The sequence below is a fragment of the Trachypithecus francoisi genome, unplaced genomic scaffold, assembly GCF_009764315.1.
Source record: "Trachypithecus francoisi isolate TF-2019V2 unplaced genomic scaffold, Tfra_2.0 Lachesis_group3, whole genome shotgun sequence".
Classification (NCBI taxonomy): Eukaryota; Metazoa; Chordata; class Mammalia; order Primates; family Cercopithecidae; genus Trachypithecus; species Trachypithecus francoisi.
Genome location: NW_022681468.1, coordinates 125,202,312 through 125,224,858, shown reverse-complemented (window position 1 = coordinate 125,224,858; position 22,547 = coordinate 125,202,312). Strand labels below are relative to the sequence as shown.

Here is a 22,547-nt window from a genome sequence, read left to right as displayed (position 1 = left end):
AAAATTAGCAGGGCGTGGTGGCAAGCGCCTGTAGTCCCAGCTACTCTGGAGTCTGAGGTAGGAGAATTGCTTGAACCTGGGAGGCGGAAGTTGTTGTGAGCTGAGATCATGCCACTGCACCGGAAGTTGTTGTGAGCTGAGATCATGCCACTGCACTCTGGCCTGGGGGGTGACAGAGCGAGACTCCATCTGAAAAAAAAAAAAAGAAGAAAAGAAAAATAGCAAATCAAGTGTCAGACCCATTAAAACTTGACTTTACTAGATTTTTTTAAACTACTCCTTAAAAATAAACCTAATTATCGAATACTTGGGGTTTTAGAAACTCAGCTCCCAATTCAGTAACATTCTGTTTAATACTATCCAGCTCTAAAAGACAAAGCAAAAAATATAATCTACGATCATCAGGACTCAAACAGTTTGGAAGGTGTTAAAATCAGGTCAATGCTCTGATTTGTATTTGGAAAGAATAAAATAGGACATAATTTTAGGAAGCACACAAATGGATAGTGTATTGTAAAAATAAGTATACACTTATTACAAACATATTTCAGAAAAATATGCCTACTAAAATGATTAATTTTGACTACAGGCTGCTGCAAAAAGTGTGATGAGGAATATTATACCTACTTCTTCAATTATACCTCTGGTTATGTTGAAAAATGTCATAGCAGCTCTGAGGAGTTTTGCCATGCCTATGGGTTTATGGCATGATTTGCTTTTCATGTTATATTGACTTCCAAGTTTAAAATTGTATTTTATGATAGCGAATCAAATGCATATCCCAGGAAAAATTCTTTTTTTTAAGAGATGGGATCTGGTTCCACTGTGCATGCCACCATGCCAGGCTAATTTTTTAATTATTGTTTACATCTTTTTTCTTTTTTTTTTTTTGAAGACATTGTCTCACTCTGTTGCTCAGGCTGGAGTGCAGTGGCACTATCTTGGCTCACTGCAACCTCCGCCTCCCGTGTTCAAGCAATTCTCCTGCCTCAGCCTCCTGAGTAGCTGGGATTACAGGCATGTGCCACCACGCCTGGCTCATTTTTTCATTTTTAGTAGAGACAGAGTTTCACCACATTGGCTAGGCTGGTCTTGAACTCCTATCTCAGGTGATCCTCCTACCTTGGCCTCCCAAAGTGCTGGGATTACAGGTGTGAACCACTGCGCCCAGCCTTTTTAAAAATTTTTTTAGAGATAGGGTTTCTCTATGTTGCCTGGGTTGGTCTCCCAACTCCTGGACTCAAGCAAACCTCCCTCCTCGGTCTCCTGAGAAGCCACTGTGCCCACCATGATTCTATCCTAGTATTTTATCTTTTTTGTTATTGTTGTGTAGAGGCATTTTCAACCGTTTAAACCCTCAAGACCAAATTATCTTTAAATTTTTTTAAAGAGAAGATATCCACCCAAGGTTTTTCAACATTGCGTCTTTGGCCTCCTTGACAAAAAAAAGGGTAGAGTAAGTAAGGTTTAATTAATACTGAATTTTTTTAATGTGCAAAAGTCTAACTCTGCTTTTTAAAGCAAATAGAAGGAGTGACAATATGGCACCATTCCAATAATCAAACACCAATAAAAATGGCAGCAGTACAACAATTTAAGCAAATCTCAAATACAGCATACTTGTAATTAGAACACAATGCAATGACTAGATTTTAGCAAGAACAAGACACTTAATTTGGTAAAAGAAACCAAACAATGCATTATACTGAATACTAAGCTAAGTTACTATAATTAGTCTTACAAATTCTCAAATTTCACAACTACTTTTGAACATCTAAATTTAAACCTAAATTTCTTAATTAAATGCCTGTTCAACAAAGCTAATTGGAATAAACACATTTATTTAAATTTACATTCTAGAATACCAGGGTAAACAAGGAGACGTTATTTAAAGATGAATGAGAAAGTTCTATTCTTTTTCATCATTTGTGTGATCAGGTTGCAAAGGACATGCTCTGTGGAAAAAAGAGAGAACATCAGTAGCCATCCAAGTATCAACTGTTTGAAAAAAATAGTTACAAACCTATACAAATCAGGAACACTAATTAATAGCGCAGTAGATCTGGTCAAATGACTAGAAGTGAAAGAAAATTAAACTTCATTAATTAACAAACACCTACAAATTTCAAGTATTAATGCAACAAAATTTTTAACAATTTGCCTGTTAATTTTCAGCATCAGTGTTTCTCCTTTAAACTACGTTGTCATTTTTATTAAAAAAAGGGAATCTGGCCGGGCGCGGTGGCTCAAGCCTGTAATCCCAGCACTTTGGGAGGCCGAAACGGGCGGATCACGAGGTCAGGAGATCGAGACCATCCTGGCTAACATGGTGAAACCCCGTCTCTACTAAAAAATACAAAAAACTAGCCGGGCGATGTGGCGGGCGCCTGTAGTCCCAGCTACTCGGGAGGCTGAGGCAGGAGAATGGCGTAAACCCAGGAGGCGGAGCTTGCAGTGAGCTGAGATCCGGACACTGCACTCCAGCCTGGGGGCAGAGCGAGACTCCGTCTCAAAAAAAAAAAAAAAAGGGAATCTATTTATATAGAATATTATTTCAACATATTAAATGGATTGATAAACAATATAATCCTTCAGCAAGAACTTTGTGATAACAAAAAGTAAAAAAATTAACCAATCCACTTTAGCAGAGAAAACATATAGCAAGTTGTCATTTGACTACATATACTCTTTTGAACCATATGATTACATTAACTAATTAGGAAAAACCCCAGATTGGCCAGGCACAGTGACTATACCTGTAATCCCAGCACTTTGGGAGGATGAGGCAGGAGGATTGCTTGAGCCCGAGAGTTTGAGACCAACCTGAGGAGGATTGCTTGAGCCCAAGAGTTTGAGCCCAACCTGAGGAGGATTGCTTGAGCCCAAGAGTTTGAGACCAACCTGAGGAGGATTGCTTGAGCCCAAGAGTTTGAGACCAACCTGAGGAGGATTGCTTGAGCCCAAGAGTTTGAGACCAACCTGGGAAACTTAGTGACACCCCATCTCTACAAAAAATGAAAAATCAGGCCGGGGTCGGTGGCTCACGCCTGTAATCCCAGCACTTTGGGAGGCCAAGGTGGATGGAACATTTGAGGTCAGGAGTTCGAGACCAGCCTAGCCAACATGGTGAAACCCCATCTCTACTAAAAATACAAAAATAGCCAGGCAGTGGTGGTGTGTGCCTGTAATCCCAGCTACTTGGGAGGCTAAGCCAGGAGAATCACTTGAGTGTGGTGGGTGGAGGTTGAAGTGAGCTGAGACTGTGCCATTGCACTCCAGCCTGGGGGACAGAAACCCTGTCCAAAAAAAATTAGCTGGTCGTGGTGGCACATGCCTATAGTTCCAGCTACTCAGGAGGCTAAGGCAGGAGGATTACTTCAAGGCTGCAGTGAGCCATAATTGATTGTTCTACTGCACTCCAGCCTGGGAAACAGAGCAGGATTCTGTGTCAAAAAAAAAAAAAAAAGAAAAAAAAAGAAAAACCCCAAAATTGTTAGAATAGAATAGTTGCAGCATTTGAAAAATAATTTACATTATCCCAAAGTCAGGCAGGGCACTATGGCTCATGCCTCTAATCTCAGCACTTTGGGAGGCCGAGGCGGGTAGATCACCTGAGGTCAGGAGTTCGCGACCAGCCTGGCCAAAATGGTGAAACCCATCTCTACTAAAAATACAAAAATTAGCTGGGCATGGTAGCAGGTGCCTGTAATCCCAGCTACTTGGGAGGCTCAGGCGGGAGAATCGCTTGAACCTAGGAGGCGGAGGTTGCCATGAGCCAAGACTGAGCCATTGCACTCCAGCCTGGGCAACAAGAGTGAAACTCCATCTCAAAAAAAAAACAAAAAAAAAAAAAAAAACAAAGTCATTTTGTACTGATTACAGTTTTTTTTTTTGAGACGGGGTCTCACTCTGTCACCAGGCTGGAGTGCAGTGGCGCAATCTCGGCTCACTGCAACCTCTGCCTCCTGGGTTCAAACGATTCTCCCGCATTAGCCTCCCGAGTAGCTGGGACTACAGGCACGCACCACCACGCCCAGTTAATTTTTTTGTATTTTTAGTAGAGATGGGGTTTCACCATGTTGGCAAGGATGGTCTTGATCTCTTGACTTCATGATCCGCCTACCTTGGCCTCCCAAATGCTGGCATTACAGTCATGAGTCACCGTGCCCGGCCTCATTACACTTTTTATGGAGGAAAAGTCCATTCAAAACTTAATCAAAAACTACTTTTTTTTGGTTTATTAGAGTTGACAAAGATTTGTGAGATCTACTCTAAATTCTTGGTTTTCAAATTAGATCCAGCAATCCTTGACAGTCATAGAACTAGGTAGTGAAAGAAGGAAGTAAAAATGAAGGCACTCAGCCGGGCGCGGTGGCTCAAGCCTGTAATCCCAGCACTTTGGGAGGCCAACACGGGCAGATCATGAGATCAGGAGATCGAAACCATCCTGGCTAACTCGGTGAAACCCCGTCTCTACTAAAAAATATGAAAAACTAGCCGGGCGAGGTGGCGGGCGCCTGTAGTCCCAGCTACTCGGGAGGCTGAGGCAGGAGAATGGCGTGAACCCGGGAGGTGGAGCTTGCAGTGAGCCGAGATCGCGCCACTGCACTCCAGCCTGGGCGACAGAGCCAGGCTCTGTCTCCAAAAAAAAAAAAAAAAAAATGAAGGCACTCAGATTTGGTATAAGATTATCATTAGCCGGGCACAGTGGCTCACACCTGTAACCCCAGCACTTTGGGAGGCCAACACGGGCAGATCATGAGATCAGGAGATCGAAACCATCCTGGCTAACTCGGTGAAACCCCGTCTCTACTAAAAAATATGAAAAACTAGCCGGGCGAGGTGGCGGGCGCCTGTAGTCCCAGCTACTCGGGAGGCTGAGGCAGGAGAATGGCGTGAACCCGGGAGGTGGAGCTTGCAGTGAGCCGAGATCGCGCCACTGCACTCCAGCCTGGGCGACAGAGCCAGGCTCTGTCTCCAAAAAAAAAAAAAAAAATGAAGGCACTCAGATTTGGTATAAGATTATCATTAGCCGGGCACAGTGGCTCACACCTGTAACCCCAGCACTTTGGGAGGCCGACGTGGGCAGATCACGAGGTCAGGAGATCAAGACCATCCTGGCTAACACAGTGAAACCCCATTTCTACTAAAAAAAATACAAAAAAATTAGCCGAGCATGGTAGCTGGTGCCTGTAGTCCCAGCTACTAGGGAGGCTGAGGCAGAATGGTGTGAACCCGGGAGGTGGAGCTTGCAGTGAGCCCAGATCACGCCACTGCACTCCAGCCTGGGTGATAGAGCGGGACTCCATCTCAAAAAAAAAAAAAAAAGATTATCGTTAATGGCTGGGGGCGGTAGCTCATGCCTGTAATCCCCAGCACTTTGGGAGGCTGAGGCAGGCAGATCACAAGGTCAGGAGTTTGAGACCAGCCTGGCCAATATGGTCTTATTAGGTTTAGTATAAACCCTGTCTCTACTAAAAATAGAAAAATCATCTGGGCATGGTGGTGGGTGCCGGCAGTCCCAGCTACTCGGGAGGCTGAGGCAGGAGAATCGCTTGAACGCGCAAGGCAGAGGTTGTAGTGAGCCAAGATTGCACCATTGCACACTAGCCTGGGTGACAGAGCGAGACTCCGTCTCAAAAAAAAGAAAAAGAAAAAAGATTATCGTTAATGGCCGGGCGCGGTGACTCCACGCCTGTAATCCTAGCACTTTGGGAGGCCAAGCAAGGCAGGTGGATCACCTGAGGTCAGGAGTTCGAGAGCAGCCTGGCCAACATAATGAAACCCCGTCTCTACTAAAAATACAAAAAAAATTAGCTGGACATGGTGGCACATGCCTGTAATCCCAGCTACTCAGGAGGCTGAGGCAGGAGAATCACTTGAACCCAGGAGGCAGACTCCAGCCTGGGCAACAAGAGCAAAAACTCCGTCTCAAAACAAAAACAAAAACAAAAAAAGATTATCATTAACTCGTTATTAGATAACAAAGATATCTTCATTGTATTTTCCTGGAAATTAAATCAAATTAACAAATGGACATTATCATAACCCAGACTTCCTTTGTGCAAGGTTCTGATTTACTTTAGGCATCATAACTCTGTTAAAGGTTTAAGTAGATAGTCTTTCTTGATTCTGACTCTTCCCCCATGCAACTACTGGGAGTTTACCCTGCCTTTGGGAAAAAAATAAGGCCATGGGAATAACCATATTCCATAGAGATGGATTTATATCATAAATCCTTTCTAATAAACTCATTTATTATTTCAATAAAGGGGTAATTACAATGCTCCTAAACAATGGCAAATCTAAGAACAGGACCTAAAGAAATAATATAAACCTCTATTGCCTAGGTTTATGTCACAGATTTTATAATACCATGGATTAAAGTTCTTTATGAGAATATATGTGTAATCTCTTTTCATATGGTGGAAAGGCTACAATGTAGGTTTTATTCCTGTGATGACCAGTGTTATAGTCACATTTGGCTATATTGCTAAATATTTTATTTCCTTAATGTAAGTCACAAGTAATTCAAGAAGTCTGAAATATATTCTAAAGCTAGTCTTGACTATTAGCTTGTTCCTATTGGAAAAAAGAACGAGGAAGAATGGTACCAGACATTGAGAGAGAACTAGAAGAAATTGATAGGATCAGGAAAGCAAGCCTATTAAAAAGCTTTATCTAAAATGTATCCCTTTGGGGCCAGGCATCATGGCTCAGCGTAATCCCAACACTTTGGGAGGCTGAGGTGGTGGGATTGCTTGAGCCCAGGAGTTCAAGTCCAGCATAGGCAACATAGCAAGGCCTGGTCTCCACTAAAAATTTAAAATTAGCCAGGAGCAATGGCATGCATCTATAGTCCCAGCTACTCAGGAGGCTGAAGTGGGAAGACTGCTTGAGTACAAGAGGTCAAGGCTGCAGCGAGCTATGATCTCACCACTGCACTCCAGGCTGGGTAACAGCAAAATCCTGTCTCTAAAAAAACAAAAAAAAGGTATCCCTTTGGTTGTTGATTTTTATGGAAACCAGAAATCATGATAGTGATATAACAACAAAGCCTAAGATTTAGTTACTGTAAATAACTCACAACATGGATCATAGGCACTCAATTACCATTTACCAAATGAGCTTATGAACAGCACTGAATAATTTCTTTTTTTTGAAATGGAGTCTCACTTTGTTGCCCAGGCTGGAGTGCAGTGATGGCTCACTGCAACCTCTGCCTCCCAGGGTCAAGTGATTCTCCTATCTCAGCCTCCCCAGTAGCTAAGATCACAGGCATGTGCCACCATACTCAGCTAACTTTTGTAATGAATAATTCTTAATATTTTATATGCTTTCATATGTCAAATACTTTGTTTTAATTACTCGTTCAGCCATCTATTTTTATCTAGTTTGTGTTCAAGGCAAATCCATTCCAAACACAATGTACAATCCAAAACAGATGTAACAGATATAGAACGTACAAATAAGAAGTAAAAGGGACTGTTCAGTCACATATACCATAGGTCAAGATCTGTTGGATCTGCTTGTTCCCTTGTAGGTTTCTAAAGATGGCAAACATTGCCTTAAGACTTATTAAAGCTACTATGGCCATATGGGATACAGGAACAACTAAGCATCAGTGTGTGACCATGTGAACCAAAGATTTCATGGAATGTCCTTTTTTTTTTTTTTTTTTGATAGAAACACAGTCTGGCTCTGTCACCCAGGCTGGAGTTCAGTGGCACAATCACAACTCACTGCAGCCTTGAATGCCTGGGCTCAAGCAATCCTCCCACCTTAGCCTCCAAAGTAGTCAGGACTACAGGTGTGCGCCACCATACCCGGCTAATTTTTTTTTTTTTTTTCCTGTAGAGACATGGTCTCATTATGTTGCCCAAGCTGGTCTCGAACTGCTGGGCTCAAGCAATCCTCTCCCTTCAGCCTCCCAAAGTGCTGGGCATGCCTGGCCTCATGGAGTATAGATTTCTTTTTTTTTTTCTTGAGACAGATTCTCGCTCTGTTGCCCAGGGTGGAGTGCAATGGCATGATCTCGGCTCACTGCAACCCCCACCGCCCGAGTTCAAGTGATTCTCCTGCCTCAGTCTCTGGAGTAGCCGGGATTATGGGCACCTGCCACTAAGCCCAGTTAATTTTTGTATTTTTAGTAGAGATGGGTTTCGCCACGTTGGCCAGGCTGGTCTCAAACTCCTGACCTCGGGTGATGCACCCGCCTTGGACTCTCAAAATGTTGGGATTACAGGCATGAGCCACCGCGCCCAGAATGGAGTGTCTGTTCCTAAAAAGGCTTCTATACATCAAGACAGTTGTAAAAGTTTTACTTACAGGAATCAAGTCCACTTATGCTTAGGCTCAGGCTCTATCTAAAAATATTGACTAATTATAGAAAGTGTCCCCAATGTAGCTAATCAGACTCATAATTTTTTTTTTTTTAACTATTTGCAGAAAGCACAAAAGCATTGTGAATTTAATGCAGACAAATTTCTGGTCTTCACTTTGTAAATACAGAACCAGATTTGTTATTTTGCTTATTTCATGGTGTTTTTTTTTTTTTTTTGACACGGAGTCTCACTCACGGAGTGCAGTGGCATGATCTGGGCTCACTGCAAGCTCCACCTCCCGGGTTCACGTCATTCTCCTGGCTCAGCCTCCCGAGTAGGCGGGACTACAGGCGCCCGCCACCATGACCGGCTAATTTTCGTATTTTTAGTAGAGATGGGGTTTCACCGTGTTAGCCAGGATGGTCTTGATCTCCTGACTTCGTGATCCGTCTGCCTCGGCCTCCCAAAGTGCTGGAATTACAGGCGTGAGCCACCGTACCCAGTCTTTTTTTTTTTTAGATGAAGTCTCACTCTGTTGCCCAGGCTAGGCTGGAGTGCAGTAGCACGATCTCGGCTTACTGCAACCTCTGCCTCCTGAGTTCAAGTGATTCTCCTGCTTCAGCCACCTGAGTAACTGGGATTACAGGCACTCACCACCATGCCCAGTTAATATTTGTATTTTTAGTAGAGATGGGGTTTCACCATGTTGGCCAGGTTGGTCTCAAACTCCTGACCTCAGGTGATCCGCCCGCCTCGGCCTCCCAAAGTACTGGGATTACAGGCGTGAGCCACTGCGCCCAGCCCACAACTTTATTTAAAGATTAATCAAATATGCCTTCAAAACAGATCAATTTTTTTTTTGAGACAGAGTCTCGCTATGTCATCCAGGCTGGAGTGCAGTGGCACAATCTTGGCTCACTCCACCTCCAGGGTTCATGTGATTCTTGTGCCTCAGCCTCCTGAGTAGCTGGGATTACAGGTGTGTGCCACCACATCCAACTAATTTTTGTATTTGTAGTAGAGACCGAGTTTCACCATGTTCGCCAGGATGGTCTTGAATTCCTGGTCTCAAGTGATCCACCCACCTTGGCCTCCCAAAGTGCTGGGATTACAGGCATTAGCCACCGTGCCTGGCCCAGATGAACCTTTTTTTTTTTTTTTTGAGACGGAGTCTCGCTCTGTCACCCAGGCTGGAGTGCAGTGGCGCGATCTCGGCTTACTGCAAGCTCCGCCTCCCGGGTTCACGCCATTCTCCTGCCTCAGCCTCCCTATTAGCTGAGACTACAGACACCTGCCACCATGCCCGGCTAATTTTTTTGTATTTTTAGTAGAGACAGGGTTTCACCGTGTTTGCCAGGATGGTCTCGATCTCCTGACCTCGTAATCCGCCCGCCTCAGCCTCCCAAAGTGCTGGGATTACAGGTGTGAGCCACTGCACCCGGCCAGATCAACTTTTTTAACCCACCTTCTGCACAAAAAATGATCAATTTTTAAGTTGTAAAAATTATTCAACATGTACAAAGTCACCTCTTAATTTCAAGATTAATCAAATGTGCCTTCAAAAGAGATCAAATTTTAACCCATCTCCTGCACCAAAAAAAATCAGTTAAGTTGTGAAAATTATTTGACATATACAAAGATAAAAAAGGTACTATTTTAAAATTAGTTGAAGTCAATGCACTTCTAATTTTTGGAATCCAGTTAAGTATGGTTACTAAAAAATCTGGCATTCTCGTTGAATTGGAATGGGTGATAGGAAATGCCTACTATTTCACTTTTAAGTGTATATGCAAGAATTAGTCATGCTTGGATTTGGAGTAGATTCCAGTCTATCATTGCTCTGGCACATTTCAATTACCACATAGAAAGTCAAATGCAATGGCAAATCCAAAGCCCTAGACTAAAGAGTTAAGTGCCCTTGGCCGGGAGCGGTGGCTCACGCCTGTAATCCCCGCACTTTGGGAGGCCAAGGTGGGTGGATCATGAGGTCAGGAGATCGAGACCATCCTGGCCAACATGGTGAAATCCCGTCTCCACTAAAAATACAAAAATTTGCTGGGTGTGGTGGCACATGCCTGTAATCCCAGTTACTCAAGAAAGGCACGAAAATCGCTTGAACCCAGGAGGCAGAGGTTGCAGTGAGCCAAGATGGCACCACTGTACTCCAGCCTAGGCGACAGAGTGAGACTCCATCTCAAAACAAACAAATAAAAGAAACAGAGTTAAGTGCCCAAGAGGAGTGAAAACTTAGCAACGCAAATCTGGAGCATATCAGCATTAAATCAGGATGGCTGAAACCATACAGAGAATATTTATAGTAACATCTGGTAGTTTCTTCCAATGCACATATATAATAAATAGAATCATGGAAGCTTTTTATATTACCTAATCATTTTACAGCCTTGTAGATTTAACAAACTAAAATGAAAACTGAATCTCCATTCCATAGCTCATCCTTTTTCTCTAGATGAAGTGAAATTATTATTAGCAAAAAAGAGGTTTTTTTAAAGATAGAGTTTTAAGTGTCCATATTTCTTAAGCCGCGTTTAATAATCTCTTTAACTAATTTTTGATGTTGTCTTTCTCCTCTGTCTTATACATGAAACTCCACAACAGATTTAATATTGGCATTTATCATCTAGTCCAATCCTTCAGATGCTCTTTAAACCAGTCCAGTTTGAGACTCTCAAGCGTTTCTCTGTTAATAAAATATGGAGTGAAATTAGTAGATTTGATGAAGACCTGGTTTTTTTTCCTTGCCACACTGAACTTCTAGGCACCATTTGGATTCGCTTTTAGAGTTCGAGTTGGAGAACTGTAGCTGTTTCTTGACCTGTCTCTTAATGGTAGAGATGTAGAAGGGCAAGCAAGACCACAAGGAGACTGGCTGTAGGCTGTAGGGCGCTGTTGGAGGGCTTTGTGGTCTCAGCTGCAGTAGCTTCCGGCATGCTGGTTAAAGGAACAAAGGAAGAAACCAGAAGGGGTAGGAGCAGCGCCAGAAGCAGCAGACCCAGACAAAGCATGGCCACCATCCCCTTACCCATTTGGATCAGCGCGCCGTGTGTCCAGCTTGCTGCTCAGTGTGCTAAAGGATGGGTGGCTCCTGGCTGGTGCAGGGGAGATAGCAAGTAGGGTTTTATATTCAAGGGGCATCATAATGGCAGTGACATCACTCCCTTTCCTCCTACATCCAGGCAAATACTTTGTTTTGAAACAAAACATTTAAGTTGTTTAGAAAGCCTGGACCTGGCCGGGTGCAGTGGCTCACGCCTGTAATCTCAGCACTTTGGGAGGCCAAGGTGGGCGGATCACGAGGTCAGGAGATCGAGACCATCCTGGCTAACACGGTAAAACCCCATCTCTACTGAAAATACAAAAAATTAGCCAGGCATGGTGGCAGGTGCCTGTAGTCCCAGCTACTCGGGAGGCTGAGGCAGGAGAATGGCATGAACCTGGGAGGTGGAGCTTGCAGTGCGTCGAGATCATGCCACTGCACTCCAGCCTGGGTGACAGAGTGAGACTCCATCTCAAAAAACAAAACAAAAAAAAGAGAGTCTGGACCTTATTAATTACAAATCTATAAAAAGGCAGGTTTCGAATCTTTTTTTCCCAAGTGGCATGATTTTTCCCTTGTATTTTTTTTCTGTCCCATACGACCTTCAGAAATTTTTCTTGATTCTTAAAAGTGATGCATATTTGTTGTTAAAAGTTGTTAGCACAGAGTATGAGAAGAGGTTTTTACCCAGAGATAAGCATTATTGATATGTGGTATATTTTCATATAGTACATATACATTATTTACACAGTAAAGATTGTACTTTTGTATCCAGAATTTTGGGTTAACAATTATTGTGAGCATTTTCCTGTCATTAAAAATGTAAAAGGTATGGTTTAATTAGCTTCTTAAAAAGTCTGTGGCCGGGCGCGGTGCCTCATGCCTGTAATCCCAGCACTTTGGGAGGCTGAGGCAGGCAGATCATGAGGTCAGGAGATTGAGACAATCCTGGCTAACACAGTGAAACCCTGTCTCTACTAAAAATACAACAAAATTAGCCGGGTGTGGTGGCGGGCACCTGTAGTCCCAGCTACTCAGGAGGCTGAGGGAGGAGACTGGCGTGAACCTGGGAGGCAGGGGTTGCAGTGAGCCGAGATTGTACACTGCACTCCAGCCTAGGCAACAGGGCGAAACTCCATCTCAAAAAAAATAAAAAATAAAAAAAGTTTGCACACTGGCCAGGTGTGGCAGTTTATGCCTGTAATCCCAGCACAGTAGGAGGCCAAGGCAAGCGGATTACCTGAGCTCAGGAGTTCGAGACCAGCCTAGGCAATGTGGTGAAACCTCATCTCTACCAAAAATACAAAAAATGAGCTGAACTCCATGGCACATGCCTGTAATTCCAGCTACTTGGAAGGCTGAGGTGGGAGAATCAATCGAACCCAGGAGGCGGAGGTTGAAGTGAGCAAAGATTGGGCCACTGCATTACCGCCTGGGTGACAGAGTGAGACCCTCATATCAGGAAAAAAAAAAAAAAGAAGAAAGAAAGGAAAGAATGAGATATTCATGAAATACAATGGATGAATGAAACTTGGAAACTTTTTTTTAAAGGTTGCACACCAAGTTTGGTGTGTATAGTTTTATCCCTACTTTTTGTTTTTCACTATTCTTATGTACTTACAGAGAAGTTGTAAAGACAACACACCATGGTATTAGTCTTGGTTGGTTCCAGGTGATGGGGATTTCTGTATTTTCCAACTTTTCCATATTGGTGATATTTTTTATTTTTATTTTACTTGATTTTTTTTGAGATGGAGTCTCACTCTGTCCCCCAGGCTGGAGTACAGTGGCGCAATCTCAGCTCACTGCAACTAACACCTCTCAGGTTCAAGCAATTCTCCTGCCTCAGGCTCCTGAGTAGCTGAGATTACAAGCATGCCCAGCTAATTTTTTGTATTTTTAGTAGAGATGGGGTTTCACGATGTTGCAAGATGGTCTTGATCTCCTGATATCGTGATCTGCCCGCCTCGGACTCCCAAAGTGCTGGGATTACAGGGGTGAGCCACCACGCCCGGCCTATTTCTATTTTTATTTTTGAGACAGGGTGTCACTTTGTCACCCATGCTGGAGTACAGTGGCGGGATCTCAGTTCACTGCAACCTTCGTCTCCCGGGGTCAAGTGATTCTCCCACCTCAGCCTCCCGAGTGGCTGGGATTATAGGCGGCGCCACCACCCTCTTGGTAGAGAAGGGGTCTCACCATGTTGCCCAGGCTGGTCTGGAACTCCTGAGCTCAAGCGATCTGCCCACTGAAGCCTCCCAAAGTGCTAGGATTACAGGCATGAGCCACCGTACTTAGCCTGGTTATATATTTCTTGTGGAAGTTGAATTGGTAGTTTTTTAAAGGGCAGGATTAATGGAATTCAAGCTAGATAAGCCAACATGGAAATTGCCTTGTAAGAATTTCCTAAAGGAAAAAGAGAGTAAAAATTAAAGACTCAATACACTAAGTTCATGGTTAATGACATAGCACTTATGTGAATGGGAAATGATCCTCTTTGAGAGATTGGGAAGAGTAAAAAGAATACTTTTTACTAATGTTTGAAATTTGGTGGCTGGGTACAGTGGTTCACGCCTGTAATCCCGTAATTTGGGAGGTTAAGGTGGGTAGATCACGATGTCAAGAGTTCAAGACCAGCCTGGCCAACAAGGTGAAACCCCGTCTCTACTAAAAATACGAAAATTAACTGGGCATGGTGGCGCATGCCTGTAATCCCAGCTACTTGGGAGGCTGAGGCAGGAAAATTGCTTGAACCTGGGAGACGAAGGTTGCAGTGAGTTGAGATACCACCACTGCCCTCCAGCCTGGGCAACAGAGCAAGACTGTCTCAGAAAAAAAAAAGAAATTTGGGAGTGAGTTATAATAAGAAATTAGTAGAAGTTTTAAAAAACTTTTTTTGCATTTTCTCATCAGCTTGAAGAGAAAATTGACTCAATATCCTGTATGTCCTTTACTTTCAAGAAGATAAATATTTTCTTTATTTATTAATTAATTTTTTTTTTTTGAGACAGTCTCACTCTGTACCCCAGGCTGGAGTGCAGTGGCACGAAAATGAGATACATGTGCAGAACATGCAGTTTTGTTACATAGGTTTATGTGTGCATGGTAGTTTGCTGCACCAAGCAATTCTTTTGTTTCAGCCTCCTGAGTAGCTGGGACCAGAGGTGTGCACCACCACGCCCAGCTAATTTTGTATTTTTAGTAGAGACAGGGTTTCGCCATGTTGGCCAGGCTGGTCTCAAACTCCTGGCCTCAAGTGATCCTCCTGCCTCAGCCTCCCAAAGTGCTGGGATTACAGGCGTGAGATAAATATTTTCTTTATATTCCAGAATATAACAACTTACTTTCTCTTTGCTTTTCCTAAGCCACTGCTTCCTGCCTCTTCAGGAATCTGATTCTCTTTTTCAGAATCTTTAGAGGACAACCTAAAGAATTCTCCAATTCCTTTTTGCCACTTGGGAGTTGGGCGCACGCAAACGGGATTCCCTCCTGCATATTTATTTTCAGCTGTAAAATATAAACAGATGGAACTAGATAAGTGCTAAGAATACAATCGCCATTCCTTAAACAACTTAATTCCTTCTTTAAGATCAAATTCTCAAAGGTATCAAATAATCCTTATTTAAGATATACAACTTAAAGAATTAGAAAATGCGACACAATAAAGCTGTATTCAACCAATAAACTCTGTGATGGTTACCTTAGCAAAAACAGTAGTAACAGAATTTCTACAACTGAAAAATATTTTTATATTTTGTCCACAAGCAGAGCTATTCAAATACTCTTGCCAGGCACAGTGGTTCATGCCTGTAATCCCAGCACTTTGGGAGGCTGAGGAGGGTGGATCACAAGGTCAGGAGTTCGAGACCAACCTGGTCAACATGGTGAAACCCCATCTCTACTAAAAATACAAAAATTAGCTGGGTGTGGTGTCACGTGCCTGTATTCCCAGCTACTCAGAAGGCTTAGGCAGGAGAGTCACTTGAACCAGGGAGTCGGAGATTACAGTGAGCCGAGACCACGCCACTGCACACCCCAGTCTGGCAACAGAGCGAAACTCTATCTCAAAAAATATATATATATATATTCTTATATGTACTGACATACTGAAGTTTGACACACTTTTTCCTAAGATAGGACCATGTAGTATAAAGTGCTAACATTTTACTTACTAAGGTCATTTAGTTAAAGCACATATAAGAGGCAATGTGAAAGTCTCCACAAATGTAGATTCCATTTTTCAAAGCACTTGGCTCCTTTATCAATTCATAAGAGAAATCCAGTTCCTGGTGGTTTTCTTTTTTCTTTTTTTTACGGAGTCTAGCTCTGTCGCCTAGGCTGGAGTGCAGTGGCACAATCTCAGCTTACTGTAATCTCTGCCTCCCGGGTTCAAGCGATTCTCCTGCCTCAGCGTCCCAAGTAGCTGGGATTACAGGCACCGCCACCACACCCAGCTAATTTTTTGAGGGGGGGGAGACGGAGTCTCGCTCTGTTGCCCAGGCTGGAGCGCAGTGGCATGATCTCAGCTCACTGCAAGCTCCGCCTCCCGGCTTCACGACATTCTCCTGCCTCAGCCTTCCTAGCAGTTGGGACTACAGGCGCATGATACCATGCCTGGCTAATTTTTTTATTTTTAGTAGAGACAGGATTTCACCGTGCTAGCCAGGATGGTCTTGATCTCCTGACCTCGTGATCCGCCCACCTTGGCCTCCCAAAGTGCTGGGATTACAAGCATGAACCACCCCGCCCAGCCAATTCCTGGTTATTTTTAAACAGTAATATAAGGAGAAATTGAGGGAAAATTTTTGCCTTTTTATGAAGTAATGACCAGGAACAAATTTTTCAGTTACTACAAATCTTTTGCTTTAAGCTAAAACATTTGCTTTAACAACTCTAGTTGTTAAAGAACGCTTACAAAAGTTGTTTCCTTATAGACTCTGAAGTTATATTGTTTGTACTTATTTATTTATTTACATTTATAAAAATAGCAATGGGATTTTGCCATGTTGCCCAGGTTGGTCTGAAACTCCTAGCTGAGGCAACCCTCCTGCCTTGGCCTCCAAAAGAAGGAATGGTATGTAAAAGATAGTGATCTTTTGGTTCACAATTTTCCCAAAGGAACCTTACAGGAATGCTTTTACTACTAGAAAACATACAGCAGCAGCTGGGCGCGGTGGCTCACGCCTGTAATCACAGCACTTTGTGAGGCTGAGGCAGTCGGATCATGAGGTCAGGCACTAGACAGCAGCCTGGTCAACAAGGTGAAACCCTCGCTCCACTAAAGATACAAAAATTAGCCGGGTGTGGTGGTGCATGCCTGTAATCCCAGCTACTCAGGAGGCTGAGGCAGAAGAATTGCTTGAACCTGGGAGGCGGAGGTTGCAGTGAGCCGAGATCATGCCACTGCACTCCAGCCTTGGTGACAGAGCGAAACTCTGTCCCAAAAAACAAAAACAAAAAAAAACCGTATAGCAGCAACAGATTCAAACCCAACTCCACTGATTTAGTTGTGTGACCTTTATCAAGTTATATAACCCGAGATTAAATTTCCTTATCTTTAAAATAAGGATATTACCCATTTCATACATTCAATTATTGGGATTAAAAATAGAGATTTTTTTTAAAATGCCTTAAAGGATGCATTTATTCAACATATATTCAGTAAGGGCCTATTCAGTTGGCTCTGGTGATTCAACAGTGGACCAGACAATGGGATGTGACTCTAATGAAATTTCATCAGGCCAGGCATAGTGGCTCATGCCTGTGATCCCAGCACTTTGGTAGGCTGAGATGGGAGGATTGCTTCAGCCCAGGAGTTTGAGACCAGCCTGGGCAACATGATGAAACCCCGTCTTTACAAAAAACACAAAAATTAGGCGGGCGTGTAGTGGCATGTGCCTGCAGTCCAGCTACTTGGGAGGAGCCTGAAGTGGGAGGTTCATTTGAGCCCTGGGGTCAAAGCTGCAGTACAGTGTGATTGCACCACTGCACTAAGCCTGGGCAACGGACTGAGACCCTGTCTCAAAACAAAAAAAAAAAAAAAAAGAAAAAAAGAAAAGAAAAAGAAACTTAGTCTAGTGGTACAGGGTATAAGTTACTCTCAAACAATTCATCAACTTTTATTTCCTTTTATCTGAAGAGATCAAAGTAGTAAATGTTTTCTAATGAGATGTTTCGAATAGGGAGAAATTTGAATTGACTTAAAAACCCATGAAGTCCTAAACAGTGTTCCCCTTTACGTTCTTAACTAAATCTTGTAGCGTTAATCTCCCTGTCTGCCAAACTTCCTACTGAAAGGAATGAGGCACCAGATGGCAGGGCATTTTCTCATCTTCCATGCACAGAAGGACCAGCGTGAAACTATTTCCCTTGCCGGGTTTCACTCCTACTCTCCCAAAGACAATATTAGGAGCTGCAACATTGGAGAAAACCCACAGACATTACATTCAAAAAAAAAAAAAGAAGAAGAAGAGTAAGGAAGAAAGGAAAAACAAGCAAACAAAAATATTTTTATTAAAGTTTAGTAGACATTGCAATGAGCACTCAGCACTGTTAATGATTGTCCAAACCCTTAATCTAATAAGGGGGCTTTTAAATAGCCTCTGACAGTATTTAAATAACCTCTGTCAATATTAAGAAAAATAATAGCTGGGAGTGGTGACTCATGTCTGTGGTCCCAGCACTTTGGGAAGCTGAGGCAGGCGGATCATGAGGTCAGGAGTTTGAGATCAGTCTGGCCAACACAGTGAAACCCCATATCTACTAAAACTACAAAAAAATTAGCCAGGTGTGGTGGTGTGCACCTGTAATCCCAGCCACTCGGGAGGCTGAGGCAGGAGAATCGTGTGAACCTGAGAGGCAGAGGTTGCAGTGAACCAAGTTCACACCATTGCACTCAAGCCTGGGCAACAGTGCAAGACTGTCTCAAAAAAATAAAAAAGAAAAAGAAAAATACTAAACCAAAAAAGAAAAATTGATAGGCTGGCCACGGTGGCTCATGCCTGTAATCCCACTGGGAGGACTGTTTGAGCCCAGGAGTTTGAGAAGACCAGCTTAGGCAACATAGTGAGACCCCCGTCTCTACAAAAAATAGAAAAAAAAAGCCTGGCGTGTTGGCATGCACCTGTAGTCCCAGCTACTTGGGAGGCTGAGGTGGGAGGATTGCTTAAGCCCCATAAGTGGAAGCTGCAGTGAGTAGTGATTGCACCACTGCACTCCAACCTGAGCGACAAAGTGAGATCCTGTCTAAAAAAATAAAAGAAAAATAGGCTTGAAGATAAGCTGTGCCGGTCCTTAACTCCAAGGCTCGAGATTCTCTTCCATGAGACCCCCCCTCACCTCTACCCTAGCCAGCCAAAAGGCCCAGCCTTTCTCATTACATCACAGGGCGAGGAAGAAATTCGGGCGTGAGTACCTCAAGAAAAAGAAATTCATGGCAAGCCAGGGACTTGCAGGTGCCAGGCCTGATCCCCTAATTTTAGGAGGGCTCTTCTTACCTTTCCTCGATGAAACTGGTGTCGAATTAGTGGCAGAGGTGGAAGAACCAAGCACCTTCCTGGGGGCTCGAGCAGCCACCACTGTGAAGAGAGGCAAAGAGGGTATTCAGAAGGGGCAGGAGGGTTTGGATACCGAGTCCTGGACCCAGCGGCTTGGAGAGGAGAGCCTGGCGATCCAGAACAGCAGGATAACCTTACCCTGGCCCTGAGACTTCATCTTCAAGGTAAAGGGGCCGGGCGGCTGCTCCCTGGCTAGCTAGATTAGTTTGGCGCACAGGGCCCAGGGGGACCTCTGGCGTCTGTCGCCCGCGGCAGGGCTGCCGGGAGGACCCCCGCCCTCCAGTACCACACTCGATTGCCTCACCTTTTCTGTAAGTGCCTGGAACACTGTCTGCTTTGGTCCGCACCATGGTCAAACAAGACGAGAGAAGAGGAGAGAACGAACTGACTTCACAGACGACCAACAGTGTTTCACTGGACAAGGACCCGAAAACTAATCTCCCGCCACAGTTTATATTGGTCTCTTTCCCGCGCGCTCCAAGGATTCTCCGGAGCCACGGCTCCCATTGGTTCCGCGCCGTTCCCCCTGAACCAATTGCCAATGCCCAATGGTGACAGCGGCGAGGCTTCTTGCAGCGCGGATCCGTCCATCAACACGCAAAGGCCTAGGATTCGTAGGCGCCCCAGGTGGGCGGTACCAGGACTCTCCGGGGTACCCAATAAGTGGGTGCTAAGTTTCTGAACTAGAGAAATGAGCCTGCTTAGAAAAGAAAACCCAGCAAAGACAGCGAATTACAAACTATCTTCAAAAGTTACTATAGCCTTAAGTCCATAATGATTGACTCCAGGAGGTGAAACCTGAAATTAAGCGGACTTCTTGATGTAAATCAAAATAAAAAGAACTTGAGAACTTTCCTTTAGTACCCCAGGCATGAACTCTTTGTACAGCATCCACACTAAAACAATTCTATGGAATGGGGGAAAGTAAGCTAATACAGCTTATTTACAAGAGTGTTTTTAAATGTCTTTAGTATGATGTGAGACTAAACGAAAACTAGGGGGACTGTATATACATACACACATAAAAAGAAACTAATAAAACGTCTTCCTGAGAACTCAGTGGTCTCAGAGCTCCTAAATAATCTGCCAAATCTGCTGGGCGCGGGTACTCATGGCTGTAATCCTAGCACTTTGGGAGGCCGAGGCAGGCAGATCGCTTGACCCCAGGAGTTCGAGACCAGCCTGGCCAACATGGTGAAACTCGTCTCTACAAAAAAATATACAAAAATTAGCCGGGTGCAGTGGCATGTTCCTGTAATCCCAGCTACTCGGGAGGCTGAAGTGGGAGGATGGCTTGAGTCCAGGAGACGGGAGATTGCTTGCGCCTAGGAGGCAGAGGTTGCAGTGAGTCATAATCACACCACTACTCTCCAGTCTGGGCGACAGAGTGAGATCCTGTCTCAAAAAAGAGGAGAGGAGAGGAGAGGAGAGGAGAGGAGAGGGGAGGAGGGAAGCAGGGGAGGAGGAGAGGAGGAGAGGAGGAGAAGAGGAGACGAGCAGAAGAGGAGAAGAGGAAAAGAGAAAAGGGAAGAGAAAAGAAAAACCCTGCCAAATGTGGTAAGACCACATTCCTGGCACACAGTGAGCATAACTCTAGGATACGAGGTCATAATTTTTTTCTATCTTTATGCTTACCTTCTAATTACTCACAACACCCCTGGGGAGTGATTTTCACTTTCTAAATACTATACATAAAACAGAATTGGTCAGGCGTAGTGGCTCATTCCTGTAATCCTAGCATTTTGGGAGGCCAAGGAGGGCGGATTGCCTGAGCTCAGGAGTTGGAGACAAGCCTGGGCAACATGGTGAAACCCTATCTCTACTAGAAAAAAAAAAAAAAAAATTAGCCGGGAGTGGCGGCATGTGCCTGTAGTCCCAGCTACTCGGGAGGCTGAGGCAGGAGACTGGCGTAAACCTGAGAGGCGGAGCTTGCAGTGAGCTGAGATCCGGCCACTGCACTCCAGCGGAGGGAGACTCCGTCTCAAAAAAAAAAAAAAAAAAAAAAAAAGGCTACCCTAGAAGTGTAATCACAGCGTTATTTCCAATGAATTGCTTGAATTTAAAACAAAATTAGCCGGGCGCGGTGGCTCACGCCTGTAATCCCAGCACTTTGGGAGGCCGAGACTGGCGGATCACGAGGTCAGGAGATCGAGACCATCCTGGCTAACACAGTGAAACCTCATCTCTACTAAAAATACAAAAAAATTAGCCGGGCGTAGCGGCGGGCGCCTGTAGTCCCAGCTACTCGGGAGGCTGAGGCAGGAGAATGGCGGGAACCCGGGAAGAGGAGCTTGCAGTGAGCCGAGATCGCGCCACTGCACTCCAGCCTGGGGGCAGAGCGAGACTCCGTCTCCAAAAAAAAAAAAAAACAAACAAAATTAGGCTACTCAGTACTTTAACAGAATCAACAACTGCATTCTAAAACACAGATTTAAAGAATCTAGGCAACAGGTTAAATTAACACAATAATAGAAAATGTATTGGCAATTACCTGTAGCTTTGTCTTAACCTTGGAGTCTAAGGTTACAGCCAAATCAACCGAAAAAATCCACAAGACCCAGGGCATTCCTTTGTTTTTTGTCCTCATGCTCTATCTCATTGCACAGTGGTTTTTTGTTTTGTTTTGTTTTTTGAGATGGAGTCACGCATCTTTGCCCAAGTTGGAATGCAGTGGCGCATTCTCGGCTCACTGCAATCTCCGCCTCCTGGGTTCAAGCAATTCTCCTGCCTCAGCCTCCCACGTAGCTGGGATTACAGGCACGTCCCAGCACACTCGGCTAATTTTTGCATTTTCAGTAGAGACAGGGTTTCACCATGTTGGCCAGGCTGGTCTTGAACTCCTGACCTCAAGTGATCCGCCTGCCTCCGCCTTCCAAAGTGCTGGGATTACAGCTATAAGCCACCACACCCAGCCAGCACAGTGGTTCTTAAATGCCATTATTTCCTTTTCAGTTTAAGTGGCTTCTACATAGGTCTGAATTACTTAATTTGAACTCATATTCCAGATTCCTGCAGAAAGAATCGGATAGTCTTTTCTCCTTGCCCATCTGCCAAGTAAGTTGCCAGAAAGAGTATCAAATATACATTTCCACCCAGGGGCAGTCTACATATTACTATAGTTGTGTGTTTGTTTTTGTTTGCATGTTTGTCTTTTTAATACCAATGATGATAATGAAGAATGCATGTTAGAGAAAAAAGAAAAAAGTACTGATGCCTAGTAAAAGTTCTTCATTGAAATGTGTGCTTTGCAGAAGCAATTAAACACAATTTTTATAAGGAAATAAAACAGAGAGTGGTGTGGAGTCAACCTAAAAATTTCGAAGGTCTAGGGCATTAAGAAAAGTTACAGTATGTATGAATACAATTTCTGCCTAAATTTATTTATTTTATTTATTTATTTTGAGATAGAGTCTCACTCTGTCATCCAGGCTGGAATGCAGTGGCATGATCTCAGCTCACTGCAACCTCTGTCTCCCGGTTCAAGCAATTCTTTTCCTCAGCTGCCCACGTAGCTGGGATTACAGGTATGTGCCACCACATTCAGCTAATTTTTGTATTTTTAGTAGAGACAGGGTTTCACCATGGTGGCCAGGCCGGTCTCGAACTCCTGAC

The 22,547-nt window shown here is 44.0% G+C and overlaps 1 protein-coding gene across 3 annotated transcripts; it reads right to left on the bottom strand.

The window, feature by feature from the left end:
- Positions 1-1,461: 1,461 nt before the first annotated feature.
- PCLAF (PCNA clamp associated factor) lies at positions 1,462-19,496 on the bottom strand. 3 transcript variants are annotated; one of them, XR_004431948.1, is made up of 5 exons: positions 19,240-19,470; positions 18,876-18,956; positions 14,724-14,886; positions 10,710-11,273; positions 1,865-1,955 (listed from the first exon to the last, which is right to left on the bottom strand). XR_004431948.1 is itself a non-coding variant. In XM_033189788.1 (4 exons), exons 1-4 carry the CDS (start codon positions 19,283-19,285, stop codon positions 1,910-1,912), a joined length of 336 nt encoding a protein of 111 aa, XP_033045679.1. In that variant the 5' UTR covers positions 19,286-19,434; the 3' UTR covers positions 1,462-1,909. The 3 variants fall into 3 exon arrangements, 2 of the variants coding, with proteins under 2 accessions (XP_033045679.1, XP_033045680.1); XM_033189788.1 differs by lacking the exon at positions 10,710-11,273 and having other exon boundaries at positions 1,462-1,955; positions 19,240-19,434; XM_033189789.1 differs by lacking the exons at positions 10,710-11,273; positions 14,724-14,886 and having other exon boundaries at positions 1,462-1,955; positions 19,240-19,496.
- Positions 19,497-22,547: the final 3,051 nt, after the last annotated feature.

Bases quoted from the DNA above. Each gene is read 5' to 3' on its own strand.
- PCLAF (XM_033189788.1), bottom strand. From the start codon at position 19,285: ATGGTGCGGACCAAAGCAGACAGTGTTCCAGGCACTTACAGAAAAG. The intron at 18,957-19,239 runs GTGAGGCAATCG...CTCTCTTCACAG, and splicing joins TCCAGGCACTTACAGAAAAG to TGGTGGCTGCTCGAGCCCCC. The intron at 14,887-18,875 runs GTAAGAAGAGCC...TATATTTTACAG, and splicing joins ACCAGTTTCATCGAGGAAAG to CTGAAAATAAATATGCAGGA.